The sequence below is a fragment of the Strix aluco genome, chromosome 8 (assembly GCF_031877795.1).
Source record: "Strix aluco isolate bStrAlu1 chromosome 8, bStrAlu1.hap1, whole genome shotgun sequence".
Taxonomy (NCBI): Eukaryota; Metazoa; Chordata; class Aves; order Strigiformes; family Strigidae; genus Strix; species Strix aluco.
In genome coordinates, this window is record NC_133938.1 from 27696666 (window position 1) to 27711683 (window position 15018).

Consider the following 15018-nt stretch of genomic DNA (forward strand, 5'->3'; position numbering starts at 1 on the left):
ACGTACACAAAAACGTGTGGAAACATACGTGCATTCGCTGCTTAGTGTTCACCTGAGGCTATAATCCTTTTCCTGATAAAGGATTTGCAGCAACCAGCAGGCTCTGCCAGTGCTCACAGCCTTGGGAGGGTGGCAGGCAGGTGAGCTGAAGGGGTTCATAGGAAGGCACGTACTAGATCAGACTAAAGTTTCCTTCATGTCCCGTCTCCAAACATAGACGGCAGCAGATGCTCGGTTCAACTTCAGTTTCCCACGCACGAAAGCAGAGAAAAGTACTGACAAATGAGAGAAAATGCCTGGTTGCCAAGATCTCTTAAGGGGAAGAAAAAAACCCACCACACCACCCAAACCCAAAAAACCCACCTGCTGCCCAGAAGAACAGCAATCCTCCCAAACCTCCAGTCCTGCATTTATCTGCAAACAGGTCTGCTATCAGGAAAGCTGGGTCTCAGCACATGTCTTGTCCCAGCCCATGGCAGTCCTGGACTGCAGGCGGTGGCTCTGCCCAAGGACCAAGGTTTGCTTGGACAGCCCCTTCTCCCCTCGTCTGCAGACGGGGGAGCAGCAGAGAGGGTCCCTGCACCCGCCTGCCCCTTCACTGGGAGCCACATACTCTAGGGCACTGCGAATGGATTAACTAGTCTGGACTGAAGGATTAACAGCTGTTTCCAAATAATGGGTATTTGGTAGGTGGGACCTTGCTCTGGACCACATCATCTCCAGGGTGGGAGAAGAGCCCAGCCCAGTGAGCTCCTGAGAGCTGTTGACAGGGGCCAGTAACAGCTTCCCCGTGCAAACCCAGCACCCCTGCACTCGAATAGATGGGGGTCTGGCACTTCAATGACAGACTCCACCACCCCATTTAATTCCCTCTACATGCTGATCTCTCTGGAGGCGTTGGAGTAGCCTGAGTCATGATTTTTGAATGCGCAGAATTGCTGGTGTTGCACAAGCTGGCCCTTGGGTTTTGTCCCACAGCACCAAGGCTTTGGGAAGATAAGGAGCAAGCTTGCATCCCCCTCCTCCTCACCCAGACTGGAGGAGCTGTGCTGGGTGGAGAGGTGGTGGAGGACAGGAGGTATCTTTCCTCTCTACATACCCATTTATTTAACCAAAAAAACACTGCACAAGTGAGAACTTCTGCCTGCTCTCCTGCATCATGCTGCAGCTCCCAGCTCTTTCATCTGAATGCTTCAGCTAACACAAGAGGCAAAGCTTTTGATTTTATTCAACAATTCAAACTGAAGACGCAGAAGAAAACGAATGCCCTGCCTTCCCTCGGAGCTGGCTCCTCCAATTCCCAGCAGCCAGGCCGAGGCGCCTCCGGGACACAGAGGGGTTTAGTGCCAAGAGACGTGGCCAATGCAAACAGATCCAAGAGTGTGAAATGTATTACTATTCCTAAAAAGATGGAGTGGGCTTTTACAGCTATTGGATTTATCTCCAGAAAATGGATTAACATAATCCTTAGAGGCCACTTTGCTCAGACTTGGCGTCCCTGTGCCAGAGCATACGGCTGCTTCAGTGGGGATGAACAACACAAGCCTCCAGATAGTATCACTTGTGACAGCACTGCTCGCTTCAGAGCAAGTCCACTGCTCTGTGCTTGAAAAGGGCTCAAATCCTGACTGTCCGTGGCCACCCACCCCGGGACACCTGCACTCCCTTGGGAGAGAGGCAAGAGGGGCAACAGCACGCAGAGCAGCAGCTACTGATGAACCAAAACAGGCGTTACACTCACTACACGTGCCATTTAAAGACAGCAGCCGACAACATAAGTCTGAGTGTAAAAATAAAATTAAAAATTAAAAATAATAAATCAGTGCATACCGACTCAGGCCTGCGTTACTCCCCTGCGGTGAGCCCCAAGCAAGCTCGTCAGGAATCCCAGGCTGCCAGAGCAAAGAGCACTGATCCAGCTGCCGAGGGCTGTAACACTGGGATCCCTGCCGCCCGCGCTATCAGCAATCCCAGGAGGCTTTTAGGAGACAGGCACGCAAGTCCCGGCGCCCCACATGAGCATTTTTCTTCTTTAATCTTCCTCTAAAGTTCCGCTCTAAATCAGAGTTCCTCATTTTTGCGACTCGCGCTGGGTGCCTGGCCGAAACAAGAGCCGTGAGGGTTTAAGCGCTCGGGATTCTTGGTGATAAAAGGAACTAAAGGAGTGTAAGCATTTAATTAATCTCCAGCAATCTAATAAAAGGATGGAGTAATTGCCTAAGCCATTTGCATTCTGCATCTGGCATCAGGGACTGCTGGAGAAATGCACAAATTCGGAAGCTGGGTTTTGTACGGATTGTGCTTGGCATTAACACATGCCACAGGATATCAAATAAGAGAAAGAGGAGCTAACAAAGACTAATATGCACCACCCCATTAATGCAGCCAGACCAGCAGTGTGGAAAAGAGATGAGCCATGAGCGGACCGAGGGGCAACTGAAGACCTATCCCACCCCTCACCCCCTACACCAGGCCACGCAAGGCTGGCATGGAAGAGGCAGATGGGATTTAGAAGGGGAGATGCTTTACAGCCTCCCCGCAGGTGAGGGGTGAGCAGGTGCTGCCAGTAAAACAGCAATCGGTTCCAATAATCCAGGAGCAAAAGGCTGCAAAGCTGAATTGGAACAGTCTTTCCTAGGAAACAGTTGCAAAGCAGGTTTAAGTTTGCTCCGTAAACAACTCCTGCTGTTTCACGCTCTGCAGCATGGTGCCTGCCATCGGGCAGGCCGTGGCCTCTGCAGAGGAACCCTCCCAGCCATGAAAAAAGTGGGAAAATAACAGTTTGACACCCTCCAACAAGCCACAGCCTTGCCCCAAGGGCGCTGCACACAATTATATGTCAAATCTGTGATTTTTTTTCCCCTGCCAGCACGCGTGCTCCGAGGACAACAGTGTGTGACAGATACCTGCCTCCCTGCCACTCAAAATCTGGTTTACACCAGGTTTTTTCCAAGTCAACCTCACCTGAGTATCTCATCAGCGTGACTACTGTATCCCCCAGGAACAGCAAAAGGGGCAGGATTTTATATTTCCAGCTACTTCCTGGCGTACTGCCGGCCAGCGTTACCTGCTCGGGGCTGGGCAACGCGGACGGGTAGCTCGGCTTTCTCCCAGCCTGCCAAGAGATTGCAAGCACTCGGACTGTGAGAGGCCACAGTCTAAGTGGAGTAAGAGACCGAGAGGTCCCAACAGAAAGAAACAAAAAGAGCACTTCCTGCCAAATCCACAAGCAAGAATGGTTTATACATGTAAGGAGAAATAGCAAGCTTTTATTTCGGGCGGGCAGCCTTGACCTCTTGCACTGCACCGCAAATGGCATGCAGTTCCTCCGTCTGCTTGCACGATGAGTTTATCCCATTAGAGAAGCACCAGGGTACAAGGCATCTGCAGCCACCAACTGTCCCCCCATCACCCCAGCACTACCCACAACGCTGGAGACGCAGAGCAAAGCCCAAACCCTCCGCTCCTTCCCAGGCAGACGCAGGCTGGCTCTCCCGGGCCAACATCCCTAAGCAACACCACGCAGAGCCAAGGAGGGATGCTCGGGCGAAGCAACAGGGTGACCCTGCTCCAGCCTGACCCCTCCAACCAGCTTCAACATCCTCACGGGATGGGTGGGAAGCCTCACCCAACTCTTCGCAGTCGAGTTTGGGGGCGAGCAGGCAACGCCACCAGGAAGGGCTCCCAGGGAAAGTGGAGAAAACCCAAGGCCGTGCGAAAAGAGAGATGGAAAACAGGGAAACCCGGGGGGTCGGGGGTGCAAGCGCTGGGCGGGGACCCCCGCGGATCCGCTCCGCGCCCGCTGCCCACCTTGGCCTCGAAGCAGATACCGTGCTGGAAGGCGTCCTCGTTGTGCAGGGGGATGCGGAGGTCGTGCCGGTCATCCACCAGGTTGTACTTGGACTTGGCGGGCATGGCGGCCCCGCGGCGGCCGGGCTGCCCCTGCAGCGCGCCCGGCGCCGCCGCCGCGCAACCTCCGCCCCTCACCGCCGGCCGGCCCCGGGGCGGGGACGCGCCGCCGCGGAGCGCGGAGGAAGGGCGGGGAGGGGAGGGGGCTGGAAGCGCGGGTCTCCGCACGCCCCCCCCGCCTCTTCCCACGGGGAGGGGCAGGGAAGCGTTAAAAAATGAAGATCTGAAAGGGGCGCTGGGGAAGGTACCGCTGACATCTAGTGCGCGGTGCCGGGTCTGCACCCCAGCCCCGCCAAAGTTTAAAAAAAAAAAAAAAAAAAACCCACCCAAAAACAACCCACCAACAAACAAAGGGGAAAATAAAGAAGCCTGGCAAGTGGTTTTGGTGGTGGGGGTCCAGCTCGGGCCGGGGGTGCGCTGAGCGATGGGGGAGCGCCGTGCTGCCTCCCCGGGCACACCCGGCGAGCCCTGGGCTGGGAGCGGGCCCCAAAAAGGCATCCCTCCTCCTCGGCTGGAGGGCCTGGGCTGCCACAAACCCGCAGGCCAGTGAACCTTGTATCCAAATCTTTCTATCAGCACCAGACATGGTAGAAATCAAGCAAGCTGGCAGTGAAAAATGTCCATCTTGTGCTTAATGAAAGGCCAGTCCTTGTGTCCAGACCAGACCCTTCCATGCCCTACCTTATAAAAGCCCTGAAAGCTGTAAATGTGCTCCCCCACCCACTGAAAGTACCTCAGAGTTGCTTTCCAGATGTGCAGGGACCCACTCACATAGCTCTGACCACAAGTTTGGGCTGTTTCATCCCTTACACACAGAGTACACCCTCAGCTAGGGCTCCAACCCTCTATGTCTTAATACCCACAGATGCTGCTTTACAGCTGTGAAGCTCATCTCACTGCAGTACAGCCGAGGAGCTCACGCTGGCCTTCACACATGCCAGAGGCACCACCTAGGACAAGCCTTTCCCAGGGCTCCAGAGGAGACCCACAATTCCCAAAGCCCTTGCCTTGCTCTGCTTGCATGGTCCTACACACCAGAGCTCATCTCCCTCATGTGCCTCAGGTTTCTAAATGACTGCAATGCAAACAGCAGTGCTGGCTGTTGACACTTCCCTGGACATAGCAGACTCAGGGCCGTTGATTTTTCAGACTGAATCAATGTGTTGAAACTTCCTTTGAGCTTGCAACATAGTTCAGAACCAGCCACAGTGTTTCAGCTGCATCTGAAAAATTATTGCTTCCCCTCAAAGTGGAGTGGGCTTTTCACCATCCCCAGAGGCTCGGATAATGGGCTGGGCACAGACAATTACACGATGAGCTGAGAAATCCCTCTGCTCAGTCATGCCCATGAGAGGTGTATGGGAATGGGGGCTGTGCTGCCGGCTTCCCTGCGCTGGGCTCGGGTGGGATGACAGAGCCGTTAGCACTCGGACAAGTCAGTCAAGGGATGATTTCCCACTGAAGGCAAGATGCCAGCAAGCCCTGGGCTCTTGAAAACCTTTACTCCTTGTTTTGGAAGGGGGCAGTGGGTCGGTGCTGTGCGTTGCAGCTGCAGCAGCTTGGTGACTGCACTAGCAGAGATCCCCTGCAGAGAACTGAACACCCACGAGGCACTTGAGCTTACTTAAGCCTGGGACAGGCAGAAGCCAGTGGTGGGACAGCCTTGAGCTTAGACCTGCTCTGTGGTCTTTGATGCTCTGGCTTCTTGCTGAATGTTTCCATTTACCTTTAGCAAAGGTTTAGCTGACAGCACTGAAGTCCCAGGTGCTGGGAATGATACAGCTGCTGGAGAAGTGCCCTGGAGGTCTCTAGTCCAACACTTGCTCCAAGCAGGGCAAGCTTCAAGCAGCTCAGGGCTGTGTCTAGGCGAGCTGCAAGCATCTCCAGGGACAGAGATCTCACAGCCTCTCTGGGGCCCTGTTCCTGTGCTAAATTTGATTAAAGACATACAGTCTTGCCAACTGCTGGCTTTCCACAGCTAGCAAAGCCCTGTGGATTTGGTGAAGAACTGAATTCCTGTGTGGGAGGGCTTATGAACATCTCTTCAGCGGATGGTGCCTTTGGGGCCCCCAGACACAGACATAGGTGTTTGATGGAAAGTCCTTAGAGCCTGGCGAACAAACCAGCTCCTCCCAGGCAGTCCCAGTGGGTTTGCCTGGTAGCACTGGGGCTGCTCAGATCCTGATGAGTGGTGCATACCCTGGATAGTCCATAGCCTGCTCCACCAGCCTCTTCCACAGTCATAGTGGCTGTTCTCACTGACTGCTCCGTGCCTAGAGCCAGCCTGGAGACTGTCTTAAAGTACTGGGGCTGAACCAAAGAATGAGCCTCCCTCTGCAGTTGCTTCTGGACTCTCAGCTTGTGGGCCTCTCACATCAGCGGCTCAGTACTGCTGCAGCATGTGAAACAGCAGTTTAGGGGAGGCAGCAGCTCTTCCTACAACTGGCTTATCCCAAACCCCCATCTGCGTGTGTGATTTGGGTGGTACTCACAGCATCAGGCGGTGCCCCGAAGTCACACAGGCTCTCCAGGCTGTTCATGGGATTTCACATGATTCCACCTTCCTGTTATGTTACAAAAATTAACTGGTCTTTTTTCTCGGATCAGTGACCAACTCTCCCTGCCCTTTTACCATGCCTGCCAAACCACCACCTCTTCCTGGAAGAGCATTTCCAGGCTTTTGATCCCAGGACGTGGAGCTCAGTCCACCACCACCACAACCAGAAGGTACAGGAGATCCCCGAAGAACAGGGAGAGGATTAAACTCTCACACTTGTGTTTGTCCTGCAAGTCCAGAACCTGTTTCCTCCCTTTCAAAATCAATAATTAGAAGCCCTGGTATTACAGTTGGAGTTGTGTAACCGGTTTGCCTGTTTTTGCAGTCCTGTCCCTTCCCGCCCAGTGCGAGGACTGGGTGGCTCTCCCGCCTCTGCACCTCGGCCTGGGGACAAAGGCCCCTGTGCCACTGGGCAGGAGAGGACCCCACCAGAGCCAGGGAGACGTGGCCAGCACAAGGACATTTTGAAGGGCTCATCCATTGACACGAGGGTTTTGAAGAGCCCCCGAGGGGGCGGGCGGCCGGGCCCCTCCTCCCCGGGGCCTTGGGCCCGCTCCCCCCGGGTCACGGTGCCTCTCCCGGCGCAGGTCGCGGCTGCTCGCTGCCAGCCGCCGGTGGGGGATTTGTGAGCCTGGCCTGCCATCTCCTGGGAAAGCCGTGAAATGCAGCACAGAAAGCCCAGACCGGAGAGGAGATCGCCTTCTCCGGCCGTGCTCCAGCTCCGCTGCGAGGCAGCCCAGGGCTTTCGGGGGCTTCTGCCCTTGCTCCTGCCCCAGCACCCCAGGAAAACCGCTCCCGCGATTCCCAGACTTCCTTTTTTCACTCTGTGAAGACGCTGTTCTTGCTGTGCTTATGTGAAAGCCAGGCACAAAAGCATGGCACCGTGTGCCCGCTGCAGAGACACCTCCAGAGAGGGCCAGCAGCAGAGCCCCCCAGCTCCGGCAGCACTGCCGGGGTGCCCTGGAGCACGGTGGGGACAGCCGAGTGTCATCCGGGCTGGCAGCACGCTTGTGCGTTGATCTGCACTGAGAAACGTACTCAAGAGCAAGGGACCTGAAAGAGTTGGTCAGGAGTGTTTTAAGTTTGCCTGTAGTGGTCTTCAAAGCATGACAAAGCTTTGGTAGGTTTCAGGACTAGAAAAGAGCTGATACTGTGCAAATCATTTATAAAGGCAGTCTGGTCTGCCAGTGTCAGCATGCGTTGTCTAGTCTCACCCTTAAAAACACCCACTATGAATATGCTGCAGTATTTCCGCCAGAAAGATATATTTGTTACTGTAACATCCACAGCCTATAACAGAAACCACCTGCAATCCTTTATCTAGTCTGAGATGTGGGGAAATGTAATGTTTGCAGAGCGCTTTGTACCTCAAACACTGTCTGTGCCAGCATGGCCAAGCTGCAACTTTCCCCGCAACTCTTGTGCTGCACCGCTGTGGGAGAGGAGGACAGCCTTCTGCGAACAAGGCAACGGCAGGCCGGCGCCGAAGCCCCAAAAGGCCAGCATCCCCCTCCTCTGGCTGCTAGCGCTCTCCACCAAGGGATTCAGTGGACCCACAGCCGATTGCTCCGCAGCCATCCTTGCATGTGTTGCTTCCACAGCAACAGTGCAGCAAAGGGGTTTTGGAGAAAATACACCACATACTGTTTGTGCTCGGGAGGCCCCTCCTCTGGAGGGCAATAATAAAAGGGCTTTTGGCCAGGTATGCAAATATTTTTTTTATTGTGCTGGATGTGGGTGGGAATGAGAAACATCACAGAGCTTGGCTAAGAGAAGAAGTGAGCAGATGGCAGATTTTGCAGCTCTAAGCAATAAATTGTAAAGCAAATTGGCCCTTAGGCAGACATTCAGATAGGAAAGGTAGGATCCAGCTCATAGTTGGGTGCTCCAGATTGCTTTAATGGCCTCCATGAAATCCTGTAGCAGCAAATTCTCTTCAGGTCACGGTCCTGCAACTGAGGAGTGCACTAGAGCACACACCTATGCAACATCAGAGCACCCCAAAGCTCCCTACCTGTGAGTCTATGGTGGGCTTGGGCAGGGAGTCACCTTGTCCCTCCAGTCACCTAGACCATCCCAGGTGGAAGAAGCACTAAGCAAGGTGTGGTCAGCACAGCAAGCAGATGCCTTTTCTGCCTAATAAAACCTGGTGATTAACATCTAAATAGCAAGGGCTGGGAAGGAAGCAAAAAAATTCAGAAAGGAAAGGAAGGCAAGTCTGCTGGAATTAAGGTCAGGAACTTGCTGGCATTTGCTGACATTTTATTCTGATGAGCTGGCAGAGCTCACGCTCATCAGGCACACACTTATGTATGCATTTATTTATTTTAGAGGTGTGACTGGGAAAAATTTCAGAGCTGTTTTAAAAAACACAGGCACATCTTTGATATCTGCTGGGGTGCAGATGGACTGTTAATGGAACCACCTGAAAACTCAGATTTTGTCTTCATAGACATTTTGATTCTTTGCACCACAATTTCCTTTCAATTTGCAATTATCTCAGGTTTTTGGAAGCTCTCCACAAACCCCAAGTCTTGAAATATTTTTATTTCAGAAAGAAAAACACATGGTGCTTCTGAAATAAATACACTCCCTGGAGCAGAGCAGGTGCCGGCTAAAATTAACATTCCTCCCTGCCAGCCTCACCACAGTCTGCGAGTAAGGCATGAGAGCCTGGAAGGTTTGGGGCATCTAGGGTCCTATTGCCATGACAGGGAGCTGATGGCAGTGGGAGCCTATCCCTGGGAGCCTCCCACAGGGCTCCACATGTGGGACCTACCCAGAACCAGGAGTACCCCCACAGCAGGCTGAAGCAACGCCCACATCCACCAAATATTTCCCAGCCACACAGAAGTCATCCCATACAATATTCATCTTGTTCTAATCTCACTGGCCCATTAATGATAAACGTACCTATATGGTATTATAAGAAACACACACTGCATAAACAACATCCTTAACCACCCTCAGCATGATCAGTTGTAACAGTTGTCAGTAAACTTATCAATAAACACATTAACTGCTGCTCATTACAAAAATCAGTACTTACCTCCTCAATGTAGCACTTCCTATCCCCACAGCAAACATAACATACAACCCCAAGGCTCAGCTTCTTCCCCAGCTCCCAGAACCTTTAGGCTGTATCTAGACACAGCTGGAAAACATCTGCAGTAAGCTGCTAAGGACTGGGCACAACCTACTCCCACCACCCTCTGCCCAACCCATCTCACTGCAAGGTGAGTCACATCCCCTGAAACCACCACTTCTCCAGGTGTTCCCAATGAGGGAAACAAGCTGCCCCATACTGCCTGCCAGGCCATGGAGGGGAAAAAAGTAATGCAAAAGTGGAAGAAGCCAAGAAGTGGGCCTGTTCCTGGGTGGCTGGCAGGTTCCCCTGTCCACACAAGACTTGGGCTGCCCACAGCAATGGGGATGGGAATTGCCGAGCACAGATGCCAAAGAGAAAGAGGGCGAGGACCTGAAGAGAGAGGGAGCTGCGCTGGCGATCCCACAGTGGGGCGGCAGGGAGGGCTGCAGCAGCAAGCAGGCACTCCAGGTGTACAACGTCGCAGGGTGCCGGCTCTGCGAGCCCTCAGTCTGAAATTCATTCATGGTTTGTCATGATGCTGTTCCCAAGGTAGAATCACTGCAGAAGGAAAGGTCTTGAGGTTGGTTTTGTCTGGATGCAAGGGGGTTTACAGAGCAAGACCTCTCCTCTCTGCAGGTAGAGCCCAGGGCACCCAGGACTCCAGACTAGCCTTGTCCTTATGATCCCAGTCCAGAGGGCACGATTTTGGCCATAGCTTTTATGATGCACCAGAGACAAGAAGGAATCTGAAGGAATATGGCTTTTCTCAGCTTCTTTACCAAGGAGCAAGGAAGAAGAGCATCTTCTTCATTTGTGTGACAAGCAAGTAGCCATATTCAAATGATATGTTAATTGTCCCGACTAGCTGTCAAGCTTCTTGTAGCAATCCCTCACTTGCAGCTGATAAATAAATACAATACTTGGCATTCTTTGTTTGGGAACGCAGCTTATGATCTTCAGACATGTTATTGCTCAGTTCCTGAGTGCAAGACACCAAACTGAGGAGGAGCCGTTATCCTGGGTGCTCTCCCCTGTGAATCACTGCAGCTAATTGGAACTACCTTTGATATGTTTGTAATTTGCCAAGGCTTATTTGCTGTATAATCAGACACATGGCCCCTTCCTTTAATTGCCTTGTAAACCACCAGAATGATTAATTCTGACACAAGCCTGCATTTGTCTGGGGATTGGCATGTGGTGACTTATGAGGGTGGTGAGGCAAGGGCTGGGCCACCCCCATCCAGCCCACCAGATTGGGGGAGCATCTCTCCTGCTAGGTGCAAGCGTTTGGTCCTCACCCTTGATAAATGTGAGAGCGTGCACGCCTTTCCCCGTGCAAGGGGACATGAAAATCCTGTTGGTGCCCAAAGCACAGCTGTGTCTGTGCCATAGCTGTGCCGGCGGGCCAGTGCCTGCCGATGGGTGCAGCGTTCCCAGAAACACCCCCTGTGCTCAGCCCCGCCGGGGCAAAGCCCGCAGCAAACACCTCCCTCAGCGCTCATGTACACCCTCAGGGACACATGCAGGTCCCTACCCTCACCTGGCAAACCTCCCCCAGCTCTGCCTGTCTCCCACAGCCATCTTCCCACAGCCTGTGGATAGGCGATGGCCTGCGAAGGCAATATTTCACTCTCACTCCCACATATTTTACATGCTAATGCTGTGATTCTGATATATTCTCCTAAGGGACCTCTCATATCTGGGCAATGAACGTTTCTGTGTTTGCCACTCAACTTTCTTGCCTGGAGATGTATTCATATGAAAATATAATACATATCAACCCCCAAATCCCAGTGACTGCAAATGCTGGGGGAGAATTAAAGCAGCACAGTTAATAGCCCTGGCTGCTGTCATTATGGAATTTACATAATTTCACTGTGGCTGGACACTGGTGAAAGGAGGGACAAGTAGCTCAGATGGGTGCCTGTGTGCTCGGCTGCTTGGTGCTGCCAGGACAGATGGACAGACCGAGGGAAGGAGGTGCATGGAGCAGTGTGCCCTGAGCCCCAGCCAGCTCCTCGGTGGGGTGTTGGGGAGACAGGTGGGGGGTGCTCGGAGCCCCCCACGCCCAGCCACTGCCTGCTGGGGCCAGAGCGTGGCTGGTCCTCAGCATCACCAGTGCCACCAGAGGGAGGTGGCAGGCCACCCTGGAGGGGGTGGTGTCCCTGTACTGGCACCTGCTCGCTGGGGGACCGGGGCACTGGGCTTGCCAGCGGGGTGACAGCAAATGGGCAACAGGGGGACATGGGGATGTGGCTGCAGGCTGCGTAATGGGGACAGGGGGGTGACAAAGCCTCGCAGGAGGAGCTGGGAGTTGGGATCCAGAGGGAGCCGTTTACACAGCCTCAGCTGAAGCTGGCACCCAAGGAAGGGTCGTTGGTCCAAAAATGCAGGGCACGGGGTTTGCCCTGGGCTGTGAGCGAGTGCCTGGGGTTTCACCCAGCCCCACGCAGGGGAACATGCCAGCATCAGCACCAGCATCAGGCCCTGCCTGGAAATCTGCAGAAATGGGGCCGTGGTGACACAACTCACCTGCAGGCAACTGGTCTGCAGCAAAGGGGTGATGCTGCTCCTGCTGAGACCAGCACCCACCTGGGATCCTTCACAGAGGGGTATTTAAATCCCAAATGTTAAATTCTGAGTGAGCAGAAATGCTAACATTACTGAGAATTAATTCAGAGATTCTGAAATAGCAAAGACTTTAAAAATTAAAAAGTAAAATAATAAAAAAACATGAACTAATGAGTCTGTTACAAGCTGGGCAAAGCTGCTGGCTCCACAGCAACCCTGCATCCCCCAGGCACCCCGGATCTGCTTCCCTGAAGGAGGCTGGTGGAAACACAGAGGTCATCAGGAAGGGCAATGTGCCAGCCAGAGCGTTCAGCAGGGAGAAAGCTCTTGAGATTGTCCCTTTCTTGCTTTATCTCTGTTTCAAGGCCCAGGTGATTTTGGAAACATGCTGTAAGTGGAAAAATGCCCACAAAGGAAAGAAGGCAATGTGGGTAAGAGGTGTTCAGTGGGAGGGCAGCAACTAACCACCAAAATACTTGAGTCCCCCTCAAGTTTCCCTTTCTGCCCCTTTTGGGGCCTGATTGGACGTCAGCTGAACCCTGCTTTAGCCGTCTCATCCCCCTCCCAGTGCCAAGGGAAAAATTAAAGAGGACTTTGTTTCCAAACAATTGCAATTGCATAGTTTGAGAATCTGTAATTTAAACTCAAACCCTCCTTCTGCTAACAGTGATGGATGGCTTTTTCCTACTGCTTTGAGAGCCCTTGGATCCTGCACGGCAGATGCCTTCCTGATTTATGGCTTGCCTCTTCATGTGACGGGAAACAAACAGCCCAATTCTAATTACCATACTCTTGTTAGGATAGTTTCCTATATTGCTTCCATCTTATTACCGGGGCTCCCCACTCCACCTTTGTGCAGCTGACTTGTGTTTTATGGGTAACCTTGGCATGGATTCAAATAATCTCTGTTGCAGTCATTTCACTGGAAAATAAGTTCATATGCACCGTAGATGGATGACACGCTAGAAATTGTATTTTTTCCTGAGTGGCTCAGTCAATGAGGGTGGTCAGGATGTGGGGATGGGGATGATGGGGAGGAAGGAGAAAAGCCAATGCCAGTGGTATTTGCCCACCTCTGACAGGCACTGGCAGAAAAGAGGGAGGGATGGATGGGGCCGCTCGAGGGTCTAAAAATAAACGTTCTTCTTTCTAAAGAGAATCTTGCTGGTTCAACTCTTTCCCATTCTTTTCTGTGTGAGAGTGGTTAATTCTCCTTGGGAGCCCATTCACTCAGCAGATGTTGCTTTTCTTTGTGTGATTAGCCTGAAATCAACGGAAAATAATCCTGTCCTTTAACAAATACTGGAGCACACGATTCCAGTGCTACAAGGTGCTTCAGCAGCCCGAACAGATGCTGAAATTACTGTCTGTAAGAAAAGTGCACACAGACGTATTTATGCTTTTAAAATAGCATCATCCCGAGATTATGTGATGATGGGGGAAAAATGCCTGTTTGCAGCTGCAGAGCTGGGGCTGGCTTGGGCTCCCCGGCACAAGGACAGTGACATCCTGGAGTGAGTCTGATGAGGCCACCACGATGGCTGATGTGGGAGCACAGGCTGTACAAGGAGAAACTGAGAGCTATGTTAGCTCAGCCCAGGGAAGGGGAGCCATCCGAAAAGCCTTCACCCCTGCGCTCCCCATTTGGCACAGGCTGCAAAGCTCAGCCCTCTGCTCACTGTTGTGGCCATTCGGCTCGTCCTGGACAAACGTCAAATGCTGCTGGCAGTGATGCTACTGGCAGAAATGTCAAACCCTGGCCCCCACAGACACCAGCGATCCCCACTGGCTGGGGGTTTCTGTCTCATGCTGACTTCTTAAAATGAGCTTGTCAGCTACATTTTAATTCACCTAATGTGTCTTTCCCTGATAACTTTTAAAATCAGACTGTCGCACCGTCTGGACTCAAATGCCAGCAAAGCCCAAGTATTTCACATCTGTGCCATTACCTTTAGCAGCCAAAGTCATAATCTCATCAAAAATCAAAATCAGAATTATCTGATGAGCACAAAGTCCCCATAAAAGTCAGAGAATAAGGATGAATTTTCTTCCTCTCACACTCTAAAATCACTGAATCCCAGTAAACTTGCCCTTTATTTTCTGCTGTGAAATTATGAGGGGTGCTATACCCAGCACTGGCCCAGTCCAGCCCTCCACCAGCTCCTTTGTGGCCCTTCAGTCAACATGCCTAGATGGAACATGCTCCGATACCCAACTCTTCTCTCCTCCCTCTCATGCGATGTGGAAAAATACACATTTCTGATCACCCCCCTCCTGCTCAGAAGCCTGGGGCAAACCCCTGGTGTGGGAACACCTATGTCACGGCTCTGCATGGAGCCCAGACCTTGAGCCACCACCAGTCACGTCCTCCTACTTGTTCAGGTGATAATTTTTCCCACTAAGAAAACCTTTGGGTCACATAACGAGTACTTTTATTTCAACTAATTTGCAGTCTATGCCGTTTCATATTTCAAAGTCACTTCTTGTGTACCGAGGAGAGAGGAGGGAATAGCCTGTGAGAGCTTTTTTGCAGGTGGTGTCTCTGATCTTCCTCTCAGACATATGAAAATGCAAATCCTTTCCAAATGGCATTAGATCATTGAATCCAGCAACATATTTGTATGGCCAATTTGTTATCAGTCCCTGAAATCATTGCCCTGCCTCAGTGCAGCACTGGAGTGCTCTCTGCTGTGACAGCTCCAAATCAGTGTCTCCCCACTGGCTGAAACCTTGTTGGGCACAGGGGGCTGGTGCTGCCGAGGTGCTCAGGTGGAATGCCCTGCCTGGCATTGGGATGCTGACACCAGCCCTGAAAAACCTCTTCTTTCCCTTGCCCAGATCCCAAGATTGTTTCAAGGAGCAAGGAGCTCTGCTGGGCTCTGCCACACTGTGA

The 15018-nt window shown here is 52.4% G+C and overlaps 1 protein-coding gene across 5 annotated transcripts in view; it reads right to left on the minus strand.

The window, feature by feature from the left end:
• Positions 1-3989, minus strand: part of NOS1AP (nitric oxide synthase 1 adaptor protein) — a 47739-nt gene extending 43750 nt beyond the window's left edge. For 2 of the 5 annotated variants that reach the window (XM_074832797.1, XM_074832795.1), the window contains exon 1: positions 3811-3988. In XM_074832797.1, coding sequence (XP_074688898.1) covers positions 3811-3915 — 105 coding nt within the window. In that variant the 5' untranslated portion in view covers positions 3916-3988. Of the gene's footprint in view, positions 1-1830; positions 1881-3810 lie in introns of those variants that run through there. The other 3 variants (XM_074832796.1, XM_074832798.1, XM_074832801.1) reach the window with 3 other exon arrangements.
• Between the last annotated feature and the right edge of the window lie 11029 nt (positions 3990-15018).